We start from the raw sequence: 23,073 nt of genomic DNA, 5'->3' as shown, positions 1-23,073 counted from the left end.
AACTTATTCTCCACAGGAGGACTAGCATTCCTCTCATCACTGTCCCTGCAAGACTCTCTCACAGGCTGGCTCCCATTCCTTAAACTCAGATCCCAGGTTAACCTACCTTCCCAAACTAGATTAACCCCTCACCCTACCATAGATCCCTAAGTTCTCACCCAGGTGGCCCTCACTGCAAAATTTCCAGCCTTGGGATCAGGCCAACAGACCTGATCAAGCTTACTGCCTCCCTCCCCTACTTCTCTCATCCACCTACACTCTGTCCCCTGCTGGCCTCTCTCACAGGTAGGCTCAGCCTTGACTCCAGCTCCTTCACAGGAGGACTAGTTATGCCTTTCCTCTCTTCACAGCCCCTGCAAGACTCTCTCATGGGCTGGCTCCCATTCCTTAAACTCAAATCCCAGGACTACCTTCCCAAACTAAATTCACCACTCACCCTACCATAGATCCCTAAGTTCTCGCCCATGTGGCCCCCTCCCCACCAATTCCCAGCCTTGGGATGAAGCAGACAGACCTGCTTAGCTAGGACTCTGAATCAAAATTAAATTAAATAAAAGCAGAGTATAAGTTCTTGTTAAATACATAACCAACAAAGAACACCCATATGCCCAGATGAAAAACCAGGAAAATATGTCCCCAACAAAACCCACGAGTCCTACAGATGGGCAGAACATTGAGAACCATCCTATAGAATCCCAGGACACAGAATTTTAAAAACAATCATAAACATGATAAAAGAATTAAAAGAAAACACCAAGAACTCAAGGAGGAAAAGCAAAAACTTTTGACAGAAGCTCAAGAATATACAAATATGTGGCTCAATGAAATATCAAAAACAATTCATAATTTGAAAAGAAAATTCACTAAAGAGATAGAAATAGTGAAGAAAACCCAAATGGAAATGAACACGGGACTGAAAGACTCAGTAAACCAAGTAGAAACAACAGAAGAAAGTCTTACAAGCAGAATGAATGAACTGGAAAACAGAACATCAAGACTGGAGGATAAAGTTGAACCTCTGGACACCTTAAGCAAAGACTATGCAAAATTGAAAAAAAAAAAAAAAACCTACAGGAATGGAATACTCAGGAAATGTGGGACAACATGAAATGACCAAATCTATATATTATAGGAATACAAGAAGGAGAAGAAAATCAAACCAATGGTATTGAACAGATCTTCCCTAAATTAAGGAAAGATAGAAACTATAGTTTCAAGAAGCACAGAGAACACCATTAAGACATGTTCAGAACAGAATGTCCCCATGAAATATCATAGTAAAAACATTAAATGTGCAGGAGAGGGTACTGAAAGCTTCAAGAGAAAAACAACAAGTTACATATAAAGGAAAACCAATCAGAATCACAGCTGACTTTTCAATACAAACTATGAAAGCCAGAAGAGCCTGGAATAAAGTATTCCCAGTTCTAAACAACCATGGATGCCAACCCCGAATACTTTACCCAGCAAAATTATTTATCAAGGCCAAAGGGGAACAGAACATTTTCCATGAAACAAATAGGCTGAAAGAATTCATGTCTTCCAAATTAGCACTACAGAGAATACTGGAAGCAATACAAAAGACCTAAAAAAAAAAAATGAATATGCCCAAAAGGCTACAGAAAGAAAATAAAGACAGGTATATCAATGGAAATACAAAATAGGGCCACAAACACAAGGAAATTAAAATGACAGTACACAATCTGCACATTTCAATATTAATACCAAGTCAATGGCCTCAACTCCCCTGTCCAAAGACACAGGCTGGTGCAATGGATCAAGAAAGAAAGCCCATCTTTTTGTTGTCTTCAAGAAACTCATCTCACCTTCAAGGATAGACTATCTATCTTAGACTATCACTATTTTAGAGTGAAAGGATGGAAAAAAAATATTCCAAGCAAATGGCCCTAAGAAGCAAGCAAGTGTTGCAATTTTAATATCTGACAAAATAGACCACAAATTAAAACTCATCAGAAGAGATAAGGAGGGTTACTTCATTCTAATCAAAGGAATAATTGACCAAACTCTGGAGTACCCAATTTCATAAAATCAATAGTCCAGGACTATAAAACAGAGATTGTCACCAACTCAGTGATAGTGGGCAAGTTTAATACACCACTTTCTTCAATAGACACCTGGATAGAGAATAAACAGAGAAACATCTGAATTAAATGACATCCTACAGGAAATGAACCTAACAGATATATATATATATACATATAATATTCCACCCAACCACCAAAGAATACTCTTTCTACTCAGCAGCTCATACCAGCTATTCTAAAATTGATCACATTTTGGGGCACAAAACAAATCTCAACAAATACAAAAAACTGAAATAATTTCGTGCCTTCTATCAGACCACACACAGTGCAGTAAAGCTTATAATCAATATCAGCAGAAGCTCTAGTAAATACATGAACTCATGGAAATTAAACAACACACACCTGAATCAAGAATGGGTCAAAGAAGAAATTGAGAAAGGAATAAAAGTATTCCTGGAATAAAATGAAAATGAGAACACAGCACAACAAAACCTCTGGGACACTAGGGTCCTAATAGTTAAGTTCTAAGAGGTGAGTTTATAGCTCTTAGTGCTTACATTAAAAAATCAGAAAGAGCACATGTAAATGACTTGACCATACAACTCAAGACTCTGGAAATGCTAGAATAAACCAATCCCAAACCTAATAGACAAGAAGAAATAACAGAACTCAAAGCAGAAATTAATGCAATAGAAACAAAGAAAATAATACAAAAAAATTAATGAATCTAAGAGGTGGTTCTTTGAAAGGTTAAACAAGGTAGACAGACCACTAGCCCAGTTAACCAAAAGAAAGAAAGAGCAAATCCAAATTAACAAAATCAGAGATGAAAGGAGAAGCATCACAACAGACACCAAAGATATCCGAAACATTGTAAAGGGATACTTTAAAAATCTATACTCCATTAAATTTGAAAACCTAAAAGAAATGGATGAATGGCTGCCACCAAAGTTAAACCAAAACAAGATTAACAGCCTAAACAGACCCATAACAAATAAGGAAATTGAAACAGAAATACAAAACCATCCAACTAAAAAATGCCCAGACCTAGATGGATTCATAGCAGAATTCTACCAGACATTCAAAGAAAATCTACAACCAATAGTGCTTAAATTATTCAAAAAGATAGAAATGGAGGAAGAATTTCCAAACTCCTTCTATGAAGGCAGTGTCACTCTAATACCAAAACCAGGTAAAGATACAATAAAAAAAGAAAACTATAGGCCCATATTTTCAATGAACATAGATGCAAAGATACTCAACAAAATACTTACAAATCACATACAGACACACATCAAAAAGATCATCCACCATGATCAAGTTGGTTTTATTCCAGAGATGCAGGTATGGTTCAATATACGTAAGTCAATAAATGTAATAAAATGTATAAACAGACTTAAAGACAAAAACCACCTGGTCTTCTCAATTCATGCAGTAAAGGCATTTCACAAAATCCAGCATGCATTCATGTTAAAAGTCCTGGAAGGAGTTGGTCTGGAGGGAACATGCCTCAACATGCAAAACTATATCATCCTAAATGGAGAAAACTAGAAGCATTCCCATTAAAATCAGGAACCAAGGAACCAGACAGGGCTGTCCACTACCTCCACTCCTTTTCAATGTAGTGCTTGAAACACTTGCTAGGGCAGTAAGACAAGAGAAGGAAATTAAAGGAGCACCAATATCCCTATTTGCAGATAATATGATATTTTATATATACGAGATCCCCAAAATTCCAATACAAAACTGTTAGAACTGATTAATGCTTTCAGTAAAAGTGGCAGGATACAAAATCAACTTACAAAAGTCAGTAGCCTTTCTATATACCAATAACAAGCAATTTAAAAAAAGCACTAGAGGAAACCCTCCCATTCTCAATAGCCTCAAAAAATATTTAGGAATAAACCTAACCAAAAATATTAAAGATCTCTACAATGAAAATTTTTCAAAACTCTAAAGAAAGAGATCGAGGAAGACACTAGGAGATGGAAAGACCTACCATGCTCATGGATTGGTAAAATCAATATTGTGAAAATGACCATCTTACCAAAAGCAATTTATAGATTCAATGCAATCTAAATCAAAATACCCATGACATTTTTCACAGAGCTTGACAAAATAATCCTAAACTTCACATGGAATCACAAAAGAGCTCAGATAGCCAAAACCATCTTGGGCAAAAAGAACAATGCTGGGAGAACCATACTAGATCTCAGATTGTATTACAAGGCGATAGTCATCAAAACAGCATGGTACTCACACAAAAATAGACATGTAGATCAATGGAACACAATAAAAGGCCCAAACTTGATTTCCTGTAATTTCAGTCATCTGATATTCAACAAAGGTGCTAAGAACACACAATGGAGGAAAGATAGCATCTTCAACAAGTGGTGCTCGCAAATCCGGATCTCCACCTGCGGAAAAATGAAACTTTACTTTTATCATTCACCCTGCATAAAAGTCAACTCCAAATGCATCAAAGATCTCAATATAAAACCTGAAACTTGGAAACTGCTAGAAGACAACATAGGCAGCACCCTCCAAGATATAGGCATAGGAAAGAACTTTCTAAACCAGACACCAGCTGCTCAGGCACTAAGGTCAACAATCAATAAATGGGACCTCATCAAATTACAGAGTTTCTGAAGAAAAAAAGAAACAACTAAGGAAGGGAAGAGAAAACCCATTGAGTGGGAGAAAATCTTCACCAGATACACATCCAACAGAGGATTAACATACAAAGAACCCAAAAAAGAAAGAAGATAAAAGACCCAAGAAAAAGATGGGCGATAGACTTAAACAGAGAGTTCTCAAATGAAGAAATAAAAATGACCAAGAAGTACCTTAAAAACTGCTCAACATCGTTAGTAATTAGAGAAACGCAAATCAAAATCACTTCAAGATTTCATTTTACCCCAGTCAGATTGGCCAAAATCAAGAGAATGGAGACTCTAAATGCTGGAGAGGATGTGGAAAAAGAGGAACACTCCTTCACTGCTGGCGGGAATGAAAACTTGTGCAATCACTGTGGAAAGCAGTGTAATGAACCCTCACCCTTAAAAACTAACAATGAACCTGCCATATGATCCAGTGATACGACTCCTTGGCATATAACCAAACGACTCTCGGGTCTGTAGAGATACCCATACATCCATGTTTGTTGCTGCTTTCTTCACTATAGCTAAGAAATGGAAGCAATGTAAATGTCCCTCAACTGACAAATGTTTAATGAAAATGCAGTACATCTACTCAATGGAGTTCTACTCAGCAGCTAGAAAAGATGAAATTATGAAATTTGCAGGTAAATGGATGGAGCTAGAGAGTGAAATAGCACAAATGTGGAAAAGCAAGTGACATATGTTTTCCCTCATTTGTGGATTGTAGCAGCAATTCCTTTTATGTGAGCATTTAAATTCTAATGTAACTCCAGGAGCCAGGTAAAGGCAAAGGATAAATGGAGGTAAAGGAGAAGAAACAACCTGAAAGGGGGATAATAGGGAACAGATGTCACCTGAGGGAGGTGGAAAAAGTGGGAGTAATCAGCAGGGAGGAGAGGAGGGACATGCAAGGGACCATGGTGTGGGGGAGGGAGGGAAGTCAGGAACGGAAAGGTTCCGGAGGTATTGGGGGAGGGTGAGAATAATGGGTACCCTGTGACTAGAAAGGGAAAGAGGAAGGAGGCCAGATGGGAGAAAAAGGAGTAGAGGTGAGTGAATCTTGGGGCCTAGGAAACCTAGAGGGAAAAGTGATGCCCTAGATACCCTATGAGAAATGCAGGCAGAGTGTCTGAACATTAATGCATATGTATACCTAGGAACTACTTGGAAGGGAATGCAGTGCGAGAGAGAAGAGACCACCCTTAGAGCAAATAACATGCCATACAGTACTCATCAAAGAAACTTCTTTTTACAACAGATGGAGTCTACTACAGGGTTGCACATCTAGTCAGGCATAGAGAACATACCTGGGAGATGCCTGGTACTAGGTGACACATTGGCACTCAAATTCCTACAACCAAGGCTCATGGAATATAGTAGAATAAGGGGTAGAGAGAAGGCTAATGAACCCCTCAACTCTCACCAGTGAGGCTTCCATGTACATCAGAGTATGTTACACACAGAAGGCCTCATCTGGCCAAGCTTTGCAGAATAAGAGACTGTAGAGTGTAGACTCTTACTCCTATATGGAGCCTCACCCACCCACGGTTCAGGGACCATTGCAGAAGAGGAGACAGAAAGATTGTAAGAGCCAGGGCTTGTTGATGAACGTATGAGGTGGAAGCTTCCAGGCCAATGGAGGCATGTTCATGTGTGCCTGGGGCAGCAGTGGCATCCAATGCAGTACCCATGTCAGCTCAATTAAACAAGGGCCCAAAGGGGAGGTGAGAAATAGCTGGTGGGTCAGCACTAGATTGAGAACCATTTGAGACTGGTTGCTGCTGGGTGAGGGAGAGTATGACTTACATACAACCACTGGATGGGGCTGACTAGACTCCAGTGGATGCATTTACATTGAAGGACATTTGGGTACAAACACCTGAATGAATAGGACTAAGTATGTATGGCAGAGTCCATGGGGTTCAGTTGGGGGGAAGGGGGCACTGATGGGGGAGGGCATCTGGATGTGAGTGGGAAATGTTGTATGAAATTTTAAAAGCTCAATAAAAAAGGAAATAATAAGGCAAAATCAATGGGAAAATATGCAGTCTCTTTGAATTTTCATATTTGATGTTAACTTTTCCCACAGTCATAAAGTTTTAGAATTTTGAAATGGGAGGACTCTTATGGTTCAGAGTCAGGAGTTAGAACTTTTGTCTGAAGCATGTCACTAAAGCTTCTTCTGTAAGGGGTTTTCTAGACCATGTGTTAACACTGAGTGACATAAAACTTATCTGTGTTAGACCATTCCAGGAGCATGCCTTTTTCATTGCCTATCATTACTATAATGTAGGTATATTCATGCTAAATTTTACCTCTTGGCCTCTATTTGATCCTGTGAAACTTGAGAATCATGTCCTGTGTTTTTCAGTTCATCACGTATTTGAAGAGTAAAACCATTAAGAATTAAATTGAGTATACCAAACCATTGCTCACATTAGTATGATTAGCCTTTTATATCTGGGTTCTCCCTTTAGTAGACATTTTATGCAGAAATAACTTGGCTAATGTCCCACATACCCACAGTCTGAGCACCTGGGAGGTAGAGGCAAGAGGACCTTGAACTCAAGGCTCACCAGGGCTGCACTATGAGCATAAAGATACCTGCACTATATAGTAAAATTCTGAGTTGTACAAGACTGAGCCAAACTATAACAATCTTTATTAGTTCAGTTGTGCCTGTTTGCAAAAGATCATCACAGCTGGACTTGTTGGCTGTTGGCCTTCCCTCATAGAAAGAGAGGGCAGGAATTGTCATGAGACCCTCATCTGAGTATCTATCCACTCCTTCCAGCCAGTTATATACATTTTTTTTCCTAATTGCATGTAACCTAGGGGTCTTGTGGAAGAGCTATACACTGGGGAGTTGGAGGGGAGAGGGGCACCATCTCTGTAGCTGTGCAGAAGCCATCCAGTGATGCTGTGAGCCAAATAAACTCATTGGCTCCCTAGGGGAAATTTGGTGCAATCAAACCTTGGTTTGTCATTGGGACCTTAGAAAGAGTGGGACAGACATTGTCTAGTGCCCCCCCCAACCCTGGGAAAATTCCCACAGCATTTTGTTTCAAAAAAAGCAAAACAAGTAAATAAAAAATAAAAAATAGAGTTGCTATATAGAAATAGACACATTATTCAGACTACAGTCTAACCATATTATAAAAGAAGTCATATGTTCTGGATATATTTTTATTGAAATAGCTTAAGATTGTATTTATACATTGGACTTTGTTTGCATCAGGAAATAGAACAGGTAGGGGACTTGTACAATGGCCCAGTGGTTAAGAGCACTGACTGCTCTTGTAGAGGACCTGGGTCCAGTTCCTAGCACCCACATGGTAGCTAACACCCATCCTTAACTACAGTTCGAGGGGATCCAATGTCCTCTTCTAGCCTTGTGGGTCCCAGGCATGCAAGTGGTACACTTACATACATGCAGGCAAAATACTCATACACATAAAATATAAATAAATAAAACCTTTTAAAAAATAGAACAAATAATTTAAAAGTTGCATGTATGAGTTATTTTATTTGAGGGTTTTTGTCATCATAGATTCTTGCATAGAATGAACTGATTGTGCTTTGCCCATTTCCTCTCCCTGATACTTAGCCAGGGAACACACTGTATCTCTTCACAAAGGACAATGTTGTCAACCTGTCCCCTATGTGCTCATGAGCATTGTGAACTCCCTGGTAAAGTCTCCTCCTTTATTACCAGGTCATCTCACTCTTCTTACATCGAAGGAGACTATGAATCATTGGCTCTCTGTGACCCTATGCAGAGGATGAATTACGAAGTTGACAGCCTGCCTGAGAGTTGCTTTGACAGCGGTTTGTCTACCCTGAGAGACTCTAATGAATATGATTCTGAAGCAGAGTACAAACACCAGAGAGGATTTCAGAGTTTGCATGGAACACAGGAGAGCCTTGGGGGTGATGCATCAGACACAGATGTAAGCCCAGAAACCACTGCCCGCTGATGGCTTCTTTTGACTATCATCTTCCAGCATATTTGATATGTACCTGTCATAAGAATATGCTGTTAAGGTCATGAATACAGAGTTTAGTCATTACAATGATTCTTTTCTAGCCAATTAGGGAGGAATTCTTATATATTTGCCATGTAGGGCCACTCTATCCAATAATCACATTGATTATACAACTCAGCAGCATAGTTTATTTTCTTTGATCCATGATGTACATGTGTCAAAGACTTTGTTTTTAGTTGTTGATCTTTTATAATAGGTTCCTGGTATAGGGGGTGAAGAAACATATGATTCTGAAAGTATGGCCTCTGTCTTAGACTGGAAACCCCAAGGGTCTGTTACTGAAGGCAGCACTTTTGGTTCCTCCAGAAAGCCCATCTCTGCTCTCTCACCTCAGGTAGGTAGCTTCAGAGACTCTGCTCTTCATGTGTTATTTAGCAAGAAAATTGGCACCCCTACACCACCTTATGTGGCTGTTTTCCCCCAGACAGATGTGGCAGATGACAACTACAAACCTCCCAGCTCTCAGAAGGCTTACAAGATTGTGCTTGCTGGGGATGCTGCAGTGGGGAAGTCCAGCTTCCTCATGAGACTCTGCAAGAATGAATTTCGAGGAAATACAAGTGCTACCCTGGGTATGGCTTATATTTCAATGATGACAGAAAAAATTACCATCTCTAGCTTGATTTTCTTTTCTTTAGGGATTGTGTATTTCAGAAGCACAGATAAGCACATCCTGCTTTGTGTGTGGTGTGCACGTTTGTGTGTGTGTGTGTGTGTGTGTGTGTGTGTGTGTGTGTCCCTTTGTCTATAGAATAGTCCTTTATTTGGCTGAAATCTAGCAAAGGAAAAAGGACAGAAGACAAAAATTTCCTTATCCAGGTGATCAAGAAAACCACCTCTAAAGACTCTAGATTGTTTTATTCAGCATATATTTCTGAGCCTTTATGAGCTGGGCATATGGTAGCGGTAAGAGTATATAATGAAGAAATCTGGCTTAATCTTTGTCTTCAAAACTTATACTCCAATGAAGGAAAGCAACAAAAATGAATTTTAAACAAAGAGACTTGGAAAGAAGTGCATATTTACATGGGACAGCATTTTGGTAGTGTCCTTGGATATTGAGAGATCTTGACAATGTCCTTGGCAAATTCAAGGTTAAGGTCAAATTTATATCCAGTTGCATGCTCCCTTCTCCACCTTCATGATAAAATATGATTAAGTAGTGTCTTGATTTTTCCAAATTTATATAATAATCAGTAAAAGTTTAAAATATGAAGGTTATTATTTACTTTTCTTCTTCATCAAAGAATTATTTAGATAACCAGAAATGCTAGAACATTTGATTGTGTTCATCACAATGGATATTTTTGTGAATTTATGATTCTCGGATAAACCTTTAAGGATAACAAAGCAGAAACTTTACATCAACTTAATTAATAAAAAAAAAACTAAATTCAAAATTGGTCTGGTACTAGAAAACATACATGCCTGCATATATACATATATTTAAATAAACACATGTAGATGTGTGTGCATGTGTCACACATGTGAGCATGTATGTACATACACACAACACAACAATATGCATACTCTTGTGGTATGTATACAACATACATATGCATATATCTTCATATGCATTACATAATTTTACATGACATAAATAAGACTAAGCTTGTCTAATCATCTAGGAAAAAAGATTGAGTTTTCCCATTTCCATCGATTAAGTCTTTCTCCAGGCCTTCTGGCCTGCAGATGGTGCATTCCACACACATGTGATCTGCCTTATTTCCTGAGGGCAATGTGCAGCCCTTGCTACTTTGGCTTTTGACTTTTCTCTCATCTAAATCATGAACTTAAGGAATTAGCTCTGATAATTATGTTTCAGGAGTTGATTTCCAGATGAAGACTCTGATTGTGGATGGAGAGCAGACAGTTCTGCAGCTTTGGGATACAGCTGGCCAGGAGAGGCGAGTACTTTGCATGACACTACATGCCTTGTAGGATTGCTTGTACTGCTTATATTTATAATTATATTACTCTGCCTCAAGATTGTACATGTATATAATAAAATACACTGTAATAGCAATAATGCTGAGCTTTTCCTGCATTGTCTCCTCCTAAATGTATGTATCAGTTGTATGAGAAGAAGGTCTTTCAGCTTCCTGTGAACTGATGTTTGAGTGGGGTAAAGAGAGCACACTTTGCAGGTGAGGGGAAGCAACACTCCTGAATGCGGTGGCAGTGTGAAGAATATTTAACTGGGCAGCACTAAGTGATAGTGAAGAGACCCTGTCAGATTCCCTTGGTTCAAGACACCAACTAAGTGGCAAACACACTTCTGGTGATACCATATCGTGTGTTCCTTGCCAGTGACCAGAAGTATGAAGCATGAAGCATGGGTTTTAATCTTATCTAACACTCTGAGGTCAAAATCTACTCAGTAGTGCAGTGTGTGGGTTTGAGTCGCCTGCCTCTGCACCATGCACTATTAAGTGTGCTAAGATTCAGTAAAGAGGAAGGAAACATAATTCCTGCCCTTCATCACTACAGTCCTCACCTCACCCCTTTTCTGTTTTTGGCCTCTTAAAACCAAGCCACAGGCAAGATATGGCACACCTCCAGACTCCTCTGCATCATCTCTCCCTTAATAAACAATCTCTTTTCCTAAAAAAATAAACAACAACAAAACCCCCCAAAAAACCATTCAGCCCCTTTGGAGCTCAGTTCTTTTGTCAACTGTGAGTTTCAGCATTTGTGTGTGTTTACATGTGGAGGTCACAGGTCAATGTCAGATGTCTTTTTTAGTGACTCTCCACCTTACTTTTGAGATAGACCTCTTTGGTGCCCCACTTGTTCTGGTAGCTGGTTTCTGGGTTTGAAATTGTTTAAATCATGCTTTCATCATTATTGTAGCTATACTTTAGGGTTAGTTATGCTTGGGATTACCTAGAGGAGGAAAGGATTGACTTTTCACAAGTAAGGCAGCACCCAGATGACAGGTTAATGATGGGCTTCTGTGTTCACCAGATTCAGAAGTATCGCCAAGTCTTACTTCAGAAAAGCAGATGGGGTCTTGCTGCTCTATGATGTTACATGTGAAAAAAGCTTTCTTAACGTACGAGAATGGGTAGATATGATCGAGGTAAGGATCACAATGAAGAAATGGAAAATTATGGCGGGGTCATAAACCTTCTTGAAAAATGCCATCACTTTTTACTGGTGTGAACATGGTTAGAAGATGCTGATCCATAATCTATTGTGACAGGAAAACTGACAACTTCCGAGGGCACTAGGTACACGGGTCTCCTCCCAGGGTATTGCACAATTTTTACAAAGCCATAGATACTTCTCCAGACAGTGTCTGTAAAAATATAAAATAATAATAATATAAAAAGCAACCTCTGGGTTCTTTATAGATAAAATAGAAACCCTGTGTAATGAAGCAATTTCTAGGTAACCAATAAAGCAACATTTACAAACAAGAAGTGGTGGGGTTGGATGTGCAGCATGGTGGAGGTATTAGAAACATAGTCACTGGGATGTGAGCATGGGCCAGGATCCAAAATCTATACTATCAACCTTATTCTGATCATGGTGTGGGGTCTTTAGACATCACAAGATGCCTCTAGGAATTAGCATTTTAAACATGTGGGGTAGGGAATGTTTGTGCTAAATAAGATGGTATCTTTCTCCTAAAGAGCTTTCTTATTATTTGGTTTCATGAATGATTTTTAAAGGTAGGAAGTGATTTTGACCACATTCAGTATACTGCCAACCCTTATTAATCAGCAGAAAAACTATAGGCCATGCTATGAATCAACATATTCTCTTGAAAATATAAATCAAATGCAACTTTTCAAGTAAATATATTATTATTTTAAGCATATTGTAACAATGGCTGAACAAGACTGCTATCTGACCTCAACTTTGCCTATGGAATTAATGTATTCTTACTAACTAAAGAAGGGATGAAAAAAGATTTCAACAATGATAAAGATACCTAAATAATATACCTAAATATAATAGCCACTAAAACTTCATATCTTAAAATCACTATAAATGTAACTGAAGTTATATTTATTTATGTAATATTTTACTTTATAAAATTATCTATATATTACATTCATTCCTCTAATGTCTGAGAAAATAAGTCAGAAACATATTTTTATGTATATGAGAATCCTGGGACATAGAAAGTATGACACTTGCTTGTGTTCCTAATATTTAGTGTTTAGGAATAAAACAGTGACTCATGATGAACCTCTTGATTTAACACTGGCCATTACTTTGGTAAAGCCTCAGAGCAAGTAACAAATTCATAGCAGAAGCCTATGATGAAAAGAAAGGAATCCTAAGATCCAGCCCATATCTTCTCATGGAACAAGGAAAGCTTTGTGAGCTACAGCAGTGAGTCCTGAGAAAAACATTGTATTGTTAAAATTTGGGGCTTAGTCTTCATTTTCAGGCTTTGTGTTATGCTCAAGAAAAGGAAACTCAAAATGTAACATCATTCTCCGAAGAAAATGCCCTTATGCAGTGTGACCACCGCATTGTGCATATGCCAAGTGAGCCTTTCAGCCATTGGTATCATTTTCTCATGGGGTCAGAAAAGGAAGAAAATTGTATTCAAGGTGAATTCTTAGAGTTATTTTGGAAGAGAAAGCTGAATGGAGTAACTGAGATGTAGAATCTCTATATCTATACATTCAAAAGAAATTTTTGAGCTCTTGCCCAGGATATGCAATGAATCAGATGTGTGGGACGTATCTGTTAGTGACGAGGTTGTCCTCAAGGAACCTAGTTTTCTAGTGGCAGACACAGAGACTAAGAAGAGCAAAGACATAGTGTGTCAGGACTTGGCAAATACTAAAGAAGTGACAGGAGGGAGAGTGATGAGCCCTGTGGTGAGGCAGTGAGTAGTTTTCCTTAGTGGGGCCAGGATACTCTCATGGAGAAAGTAGTGTTTACTAATTCAAGGCTTAAAGAGATGCCATATTTTGCTTATTAGATTTTGAGAAGTCATTTAGACACTCAGCTTCTTAGCTAACATTACAAAATTTTTGCTTAATGTCTTCTCAATGAATCCTGGAGAGATCACCAAAGAATACGGTTCATGAGCATGTGAGTGGGTTGGACAGTGAGTTCAGGGGAGGACCTTGTGCTCCCTTCTCCCCTTATTAACTACACTCATGTCTCTTAAATCAAAGACAGTAAGTCCAGTATAGTCCCATTTTTAGACCCATGTCTTAATCCTGTATTAAGAACATACCAAACTGAATATGAACACCCCATTTAATTTCCACATGTTTGTGGAAGGGCTGCTGCTTCTCATGACTAGAAGCCAGAAACTTAATGTTTCTGTGATGTCAACTGGCTGTTGCATCATTTGTCTCATAGGCTACCAAACTGTAATATACCCTATGATCCTTTTCTCCCTACAGACTAGGACTTCTGGGACAGCATGTCAATTTGCATATGCTGATGGCGTGGCTTTACAATTTATTAATTTAAATGATTGACTGTTGACTGTAAGAAGACTTGATCTTTAGGAATTGCCCGTTTTACTTTGTTCTAAATCTGAGTAGTGAGTGTGGAATTTTGAACCCCAATTTTATACCTTAATAGCTAAAAATGATCTGTGCTTTGTACCTGGGATAATTCAGTTAGTAGAATGACTGTTGTTTGAAGAGGAAGCTGTCCTGCAACATCCTATGGACATTCCAGCCAAATAAAATCCTGTGGCCATACCCCTCAGCTATGTACTCTATTGCAGTGTACTGTATGCTATGCAGCCAGATAGTTCCACACTTTTTCTCCTTTCTGTTACCTAAGGATGGAACACTGTAGTGTTGAGGGGTTGTATAATCAGTATGAACCCAGATGTTGACCTTTAGATATACTTATTTCACTTTTCTGAATTTCAGTGTTCTCACTTGCAAATGGGGAAGAAATATATTTTGAGACATGCTGAAATTTTAAAATATCATCTTAAATATTAGCAATTTAATTATTGCAATTGGCAGTAAGACTTAGAGAGTGAAAATAACCACTCAGTATGCTGTACTAAAACATGACTATAAATGATTATGGATACAATATTTGGTGCCCAGAGACAACCGGAAACCACAGCTGCTATTACTATTGTCACAGAATCATAGTTGATACAGTGTTTGATATATGCCCACTGTTTTTGTTTCTTCTCATTAGGATGCCTCCCACAAGACTATTCCTATCATGTTGATAGGAAACAAGGCTGATCTTCATAATACTGCTACTTCAGAGGGCCAAAAATGTATCTCAGGGTTTCTTGGAGAAAAACTGGCCATGGTAAGAGTGTGGATGGTTCCAAATTAGGCACTATCACAACAGATTAGTGTTCTTGAACTGAGTGGCCTTTCATTTTTGACAAACTTTGTTTAAAAGGTTCTTAGACAAGCCTCCTCCCTATCTGATATGAAATTTGTCTTTTGAGATCTTCCTGCCTCTGCTTAAGTGTAAGAAAATCACACAAAGATAACACCTTCACTACCTTCCTAGTGCTTGTCATTGACAAAGACCAGGCAAAATAATTTTCCACCTTTCTTCACAGATACATCTGGGAATCTTTCTCTAGTATAGGAATCCAGGTATACTGTCTAGTATTAGAATCTCTACCGTGTTGCAGACAGTCCTCTCCTCTCTATTGTTCATTTTCTTAGAAACAGTCTTCAACTATGTGTAGTTTCAGTGTAGAACACAGATTTCACTGTGTGTAGCTCACTATTTTGGAGATAGTCTTTATGTCTGTGTATTCACTATGTTGGAAGTAATCCTCACCCATGTGTAGTTCATTATGTTGGAGACAATCTTTACCCCTGTATAGGCCAAGGAGATGGAGGTAGTCCTCACCTCTGTAATTCTCTGTATTGGAGACAGTTTTCCTCACCTCTATGAACTTCACTGTTAGACATGCTCCTCATTGCTGTGTAATTCAGTATGTTTAAGGTACTCATCCCTACATCGTTCTCTGAGCTGCATAGTCTTCCACATAGCATCACTGTTTTGTTCACTGTCTTGGAGATATTCTTCTCCTTGTGTAGTTCACTCTGTGGATTAGTCATCTCCCTTGCACAGATCACTGTGTGGTATAATCTGATATTTAACACTTAGGGTCATATGCCAACCTCTTTTCCACATATCCCCATGGAGACCTAATAATGACTCTTCCTCAGTTAGCTTTCTTCTGAATTCTCAAACTTGCTCCATCGTGCATCTCACGACTTGCTCTTGTATATGCTCAAGATTTACTTTAGTGATTCTTTTCATACCTGTTGTATGGAATCAACCCAAGTACTGTTTTTACTAGAAACCTGAATTTGTTAATTGTACAGATTTTCTGTGGATTTGCAGGATTTCCAGGTGGAGGCCCCATTATGTAGTCTTTTCTTATTTTCAACTTCAAGTCTCTTTCTCCCTGAGGTTTATCTTAGGAATACTTGAGTATTTATATATAAATATATAAAGTATGTAAGCACTTTTCAGTATTAATAATATCTTAACTTCAAGGAATAGTTACCAAAGAATCCAAAATCTAAGTAGGAGTCAGTTGAAGTGAGGTAGGGGGTGACCTAGGTATTAGGAAGAACATGTACAAAAGTCCTGTGGGTCAGTGTCTATTTGGGACACTGGAGAAATACAAGAAGACCAAGGTACCTGCAGATTATGAGCAAAGGAATACAATTGAAGATAAAGCTTGGAGATTAACCCAACTTCACATCAACAGGGCCTGGTTGGCTATATAAAAGCATTTGAATCTCACCTGAGCAAGGATGGGAGTTGCTGGATGGTTAGAATCAGAAGTGTGATGTAAGCAATGAACATGGGGGTAACTGCTGGACACTGACTATAGACTAGAGCCAACTGTTCATTTCAGTACCTCATTGGCTCTAGATCCTGATAGCAGAAGCTGACAGTATGAAGGATAACCTGAACCACTGGGTCAAAAAGCACACTTTTTCCTCTTTCTCTCTATGCTGGGATTATAGGCATAAGCCACCATACCTGGCAGGTAGGTTTTTTTTTTAAGTATTTAAGTATTTTTAAGCATTTAAGTATTAAGTATTTAAGTATTAATTAGTATTATTAAGTATTATTTAGTATTTAGTATTAAGTATTATTAAGCATTTATTTAAGTATTAAGTATTTAAATATTTAAGTATTTTTAAGTATTTAAGTATTTAACTCTGCTCAATAGGAAACTGAATTTTAAAATTTTAATAACTAAAGTTTCAGAAAATCTAATCAAAACCATCTTTGAACTGCGTATGCTTCTTTTCTACAGACCTATGGGGCATTATTCTGTGAAACAAGTGCCAAGGATGGCTCCAGTGTGGTGGAAGCTGTTCTCCATCTTGCTCGGTAAAGTTTCGCCTTGTGTTTAGAAAACTCAGTGCAGGACTGAATTCTCACTTAGTTGTTCTCAGATTTCTCGATCCTAACATTCATTTAGAATGTCTGCTGCAGAACGCAGTCCTTTCCTTCTGTCAGTCATGGCAAGAAAAACAATACATATCTATTTTAAAGAGGTGGTGATTATACTCTTTCATAATGAAAACTGGTAACATTTTTACTGTCAAATAAAAGAGATATATCTGCAGCATCACTGCAGTTTATGTAAAACATTGCCAAGAAATGTAGCAGTTTTAGAATCATTTACTGAAACCAAATTTTAATTATAACAGATTGTTATTATTAAACCTATTAAGACGTTTTCCTGAGTAAATAGAGAAAAGCAAACCAAAAATAGCAAATTGAACATTATGCCAGTGGAAATCAGTGTCTGAATTGCTTGCTGTATAATTATTAGACTAAGGTAGTGGTATTGAGAAAACATATTATTTTGGTGTATGGATTAAAATTGCATCATTAGAATATTTTCATATGAATATGCATGTCAATTCTTTAAGTATTACTAGAAAATGAAAATATTGCCTTTAGATTTTTATTTTCTGCTTATTCTATCACTAATTCCTTATTGGAATAAAGGAAAGATGTACCCTCCATTAAAAAAAGTAAATGCACATAAACTAGGACAACGATCTCTAGTTACAGACAAACAGGTACATAGTTTTAGGCATGCAGTTTTTTTTTTTTTTCTGATGATTCAGGTACAATAAGAATTTAATTGGGCAATAGCCCCAAATTAAAGAAACACAAAAAAAACACAGGTGTTTTAGTTCAGTGCTAGAGATGAGCTCATTAGCTATAAATCTGTCCATAAATTTGAATGATTTAGCATGAAGTTTTACATTTTTATTGACACATAGTAATTGTGCATATTATTATTAGTTTTTTGTATTTAGTTATTTTTATTTTATATGTGTGAGTGGTCTGCCTGCAGCTGTGTTGTGCACTACCCATGGAGGCCAGAAGAGGTTGTTGGATCTCCTGGAACTGGAGTTACTGATGGTTGTTCAGCTACGATGTGGGTGTTGGGAACTGAACTTAGGTCCTCTGAAAGAGCAGCTCGTGCTCTTAACTGCTGAGCCGTCTCTCCAGCCCCAATTGTACATAAGTCTTGACTCACCTTACCTCCAGTGGGTGTTGAGTGCAATTTATGTAATAATGTTTATGTATTTCTGTTCAATCATACACTGTTATTTCTCTTCCTTGGCTTTGGTTTAGATGTTGAAATGTAGTGTCAGTTCAATCTTAATATTTTTGTTTGGTTACCTGGTTTTGCTTTTGCAGTTTCTTTTAGTACTGGACATAGAACCCAAGACTATGTGTGCACTAGTCAAGCTCTTTACTGCTGAGACATCCCCCAGCCCTAGCATAAAATTTATAATTAAATCTGCAGTTAATGTTTCTGTTTTAGCTCACCACCACATCTTGTACTCTATGTATAATGTGAAGTCCAGGCTCTTCCCTTTGTGACTTCATTTCACTTACCTCTCTTTACTTGAATCCATTTTTGGAAAAATGAATAATAATCTGTAGACACAGCAAACTTTATAACCAAACAATGACTAAGTTCTTTTAGGCTTTATCCTTTATGCACATTGCTTTTCTGTACCCAAAATTATCCCCACTTAATGACTGCAGATGAACCCCAATTCTTTCAAGCGATCCTTCCAGTGTCAGCATCCCCATGAAACACCTTTTATCTGCCAACATACTGTATTTGCATGTTAACTACTTTCTTGTGACCCTATAATTATTTTTCTAGATAGCTATGTTTCCCTCAGAGCTTTATAACTGAGAGTCTATATCTCAGCATTGGTGGAACATTTATTAAATGATTAATACACAAGGCTTTGCATTTGGAAGCTGTATTAATTTTCCATTTTCTCATACAGATTTCCACAACTGTAGTGGCTTCATCTAGAGGTTCTATCTGATGTCTGAGGCTTTCAGGATACTCTGGTGCTCGCTCTGTCTCTCCTTTCCCCATACTGAGAACTTTCTTTCTGATCCACAGTGGTTTACAAATTAGGATACAGCAGAATCTTCTCATTCTGTTGGCTACTATGGTAATTATAGGCTTCTTTGCAACATGGCTAATCCAAACTGACATGTGCTTTATGTATTAAACCATTTTTGGTTGAAGCAGAAATGATTTTATATATTTTTTTTAAATGTATTTATTTTTATTTCATGTGTATGCGTGTATTGCCTGTATGTAGGTAATTGCACCTGTGTCGTGCAATGCCTGTGGAGGTCAGAAGAGCCTGTCAGATCTCCGGGGACTGGAGTTCCAGACAGTTGTTAGCTGTCATGTGGGTGCTGGGATTCAAACCCAGGTCTTCTGCAGGAACAGCCAGTGTTCTTAACTGCTGAGTCATTTCTCTAGCACCATGATTTTATTATTTTTATACTACATAATTTAAAGTATATTATTAATACATTAATAAAAGTAATTCATATTGTTTCTCTGTAAATTTTTTAATGTATCTACTAAAAGTTTGAGGTTGCAAGATGATCATTTACCATTTCTATTGAACAATGGTACTCTATTGGAAAGACTCCCAGTAATTTCAGTGAACTCCTCTTTAATAACATTGCTACCTAAACTACAACTGTTTCTTATTTCTAATACTACCAGAGCTAGCTGAACCTCAGCTGGAAGTGTCCTCTACTGAGGGGCTTAACTTCTTATATAACAGTCAGATGGTTGGACCTTTAGCTCCAGCCTGATATCTGCCACCAAGGTGCTCCTCCTTGTGGCCACTGTGCATATGACATCTTAGTCCCTTTGGCATTCTCATAACCTCTCTCAATTGAAGAGCCCTGGACTTCATGACTAGCAGTGCAAGACTCCAAGAGGGAGAAGGCTAAAGAAACCAAACACCTGTTGGAGGTACTGGAGAATGATGTCCTTCATGTTCAGTGTCAGCTGAGGACCAGTGCTGACCCAAGGGAGGGGCAGAGCTTTACCTCTTCGTAGGGTGCACCATGTACTGACAAGGAAATGTGGAATTATCTGAGGTCATGTTTAAGATGTGCTGTCACAATGATCTCACCCAGAGTGATAGTTACTCTTGTTGTCTAAGGTAGGACTCAAGGGATAACAATGAACCGTTGTTATCTCCATCATCATATGTGATTAAAATCTGTCTATAGAAGACAGCTGTTGCTCTTGTGCATGATATCAAACATTACTTGGGATAGAAGCCCAGAGTCCCCACTGTTGAGTGCTGAACTGTGTATGTGCATGTGTGCATGTATATGCGTGCGGGTGTGTGTGTGTGTATGCATGTGTGTATATGTGGGGTGTGTGTGTGTGTGTGTGTGTGTGTGTATCATTACGGCCCAAGCACACCCTCAGTGTTACTGTTTTTATTACTTTTGTATTTCCCTCTACTTCCCAGGGAAGTGAAAAAAAGGACAGAGGATGACGACAGCAAATCCATCACCAGTCTAGTTAGGTCCACTTCCAGAAAGTCACTACAGATGAAGAATTGCTGCAATGGTTAATTTGTGACTTTGGTTCTTAATGGAGTGGTACATCGTATTGACTGTCCTATTGAGAATCACAGCATGATAAGTCTGAGTCGTATTCTCCTGTCCTGTGTAACTACAGCTCTTCTTTGCTGTATCTCAGTGAACCACTTGCGCTTTCTGATACTATAGATCCTTAAAAAATAATGTGTTAATACATTACACGCTCAGATGAACGCTATAGAGAAACAATTGATGTAATTCATGAGGTAACTGGTTTTGTAGTTAACCCACAACACTGTTACTTCATTCTTGTTAATTATTTAAGGAAGTTAACACTTTCATACTCATTTCATGAGAATGAGAGGACTGGCATTATATCATAGATGATGTTTTCAAACTATGGAGTAGTTTGAGTTAGCATGAATATTTTCATTTGGCAAAATGGCCAGTGTTAGCAAATGTTAACTAGCCTGGTTAACTAGGGATGGGTGTGTCACCAGTCCACATTAGGTGTGCTCCCCTCCAAAGACAAATAGCTTGGCTTTAAAGGCCTATCAGATTCTGTAACATTTTCAGCAGGAGGGCACCAATGATCCACAGATACTAAGGCCTTTGGTGATTCCTGCCTATTAATACTGAGGTATTGATTTTTCTCACTTTGAAGTAAGATCAGAGTTTAGTTGAGAAAAATGGAAATATTTTAGATTTCAGCAGACATACAGTATTTTTATGAATAAAGAAGATATGTTTGAAAAAGCATATGATAAGAGAATATAATCTCAAAATACTTATGAATTATGAAGTCTATGGTTTAAATTTATGTGAAAATTTTAGTGAAATCATGTATAAGCCACGTACTACTGAAAGCTCTATGCCACAAAAATATATCCTACCTAGTGGCTGCCAGAGGCTAAGGAAAGGGGGGATTGGTAGGGATGGCCGGTAGACATCTGCCCTCTTAAGAAATTGATGACAGTATTGTGTTTCACAGTTAGACTAACAGTAATGGTGGTATCATTTTGAGTATCATAAAAATCAACTGAGCCGTGTACTTTGAAAGGATACATTTTATGAATGTGAATTATGTGTCATTAAAAAGATACTGGCACCTAGAATAATTTAATATTTTGCCAAATGAAAATATTCATGGCATTTCACATTTGTCTGATTGCATTATCTATAAATAATACCAGTCTTTCACCCCCTAATTCTAAGCATTAACTTTCTTAAATAGTGAAGAAAAAAAGTATTATGTATGGCTTTGGAAAATGCTGCCTTTAAAAGAGGACTTGAGCTTCAAAAAGTGAGTCAGTTCTTGGTGTCATGTGACTTGATTAGTCTTGCTTTTCCAGACTTCTCCAACAAATTGTCTTTTAGCCAAGGGACTCACATCCTGACCAAGCTAGCAATGCCAGGTTGTCAGCGATCAGAACAAATCGGATTGTTCTTAGCAAGAGACTCATAACTTGCTTCATATAGGTCTAGGCTTCAGATAGCTTACCAAAAACATAAATAATAGTTGTTACTTATGTAAATTCTACTATGTAAGTTCAAATAATTTCTTTTCGGTGGATTAAAACAATTCCTAGACCTGGGGAGATAGCTCAGGAAGCAGAAGTGCTTGTTGCACAAGCTTGCCGACCCAGTTTTGATCCCAGGAATCCACAATGGAGGGAGACAACTGACTCCCAAAAGTTGTTCTCTGACCTCTGAATTCCACATGTACACCATTGCAACCACATAGCATGCTCAAGCACACACATACACAAAGAAATAACTTGACCAAAAGAAATTCCTTATAACAATCCATTTTGTGCTTTTGATTTTTATAATCAAGCTTTAAATTCCTTGAACTTTTTTTTTCCTAAAGGAAAATTTACTAAATACAGTTATACTAAGAGGTGATAAACACATTCTTTATCCCTGCTGAAGGCATTTGGGATTTTTACTAGAAAAGTAAATCCTCAGTAACCACAAATAAATTGTTTTATGGCTTCCAGCCCCAGGTAAAAAGATTACATTTCTGACCAAAACGAAAGTCTTATTTGTGAGAAAGTGTCATACAAATGGCAGGTGGGAATGGTGATTGTTTTGTGGCATGGCTAAAAGTTTTTTCATTGCTATTTGCCTTCAGGGCAGTATCTGCAGCCCAGATGAGACTGTCTGATGTGTTGATAAAACAGCACATGTGTGGGTCTCACTGCATAAACTCTGTTATTATACGTTTTACTGTATTCCCTTTATTTCCTCCAAAATATCTCTTTCTACAATTAAAAGCAAGAATAGATCCTTAATACAAATGTATTGTCTTGATTTCTGCATCTGTATTATACTGTCAGAACACCTAAGTTGATCAGGAGATTACATGCCTTCAGTAGAGGAACCAACACCTAAATTAGAGACATATCTTTGGTTAGCAAAAACTCTTTTTATCTTCCTTACCGGAAGACCACTTTTTGA

The 23,073-nt window shown here is 37.9% G+C and overlaps 1 protein-coding gene across 1 annotated transcript in view; it reads left to right on the top strand.

Moving 5' to 3' along the window:
- The window catches only part of Rasef (RAS and EF-hand domain containing), an 84,152-nt gene extending 61,085 nt beyond the window's left edge, over positions 1-23,067 (top strand). Inside the window, exons 10-17 of the mRNA XM_008841378.3 lie at positions 8,421-8,655; positions 8,948-9,085; positions 9,176-9,323; positions 10,577-10,658; positions 11,719-11,833; positions 14,899-15,018; positions 17,012-17,088; positions 20,541-23,067. Coding sequence (XP_008839600.1) covers positions 8,421-8,655; positions 8,948-9,085; positions 9,176-9,323; positions 10,577-10,658; positions 11,719-11,833; positions 14,899-15,018; positions 17,012-17,088; positions 20,541-20,646 — 1,021 coding nt within the window. The 3' untranslated portion in view covers positions 20,647-23,067. The remainder of the gene's footprint in view (positions 1-8,420; positions 8,656-8,947; positions 9,086-9,175; positions 9,324-10,576; positions 10,659-11,718; positions 11,834-14,898; positions 15,019-17,011; positions 17,089-20,540) is intronic.
- The last annotated feature ends 6 nt before the right edge of the window (positions 23,068-23,073 follow it).

This window comes from Nannospalax galili, unplaced genomic scaffold, assembly GCF_000622305.1.
Source record: "Nannospalax galili isolate Female #2095 unplaced genomic scaffold, S.galili_v1.0 scaffold801, whole genome shotgun sequence".
NCBI classification, from domain to species: domain Eukaryota; kingdom Metazoa; phylum Chordata; class Mammalia; order Rodentia; family Spalacidae; genus Nannospalax; species Nannospalax galili.
Note: the sequence above shows the minus strand (reverse complement) of the source record. Positions and strands in the feature narration are given on the sequence as shown.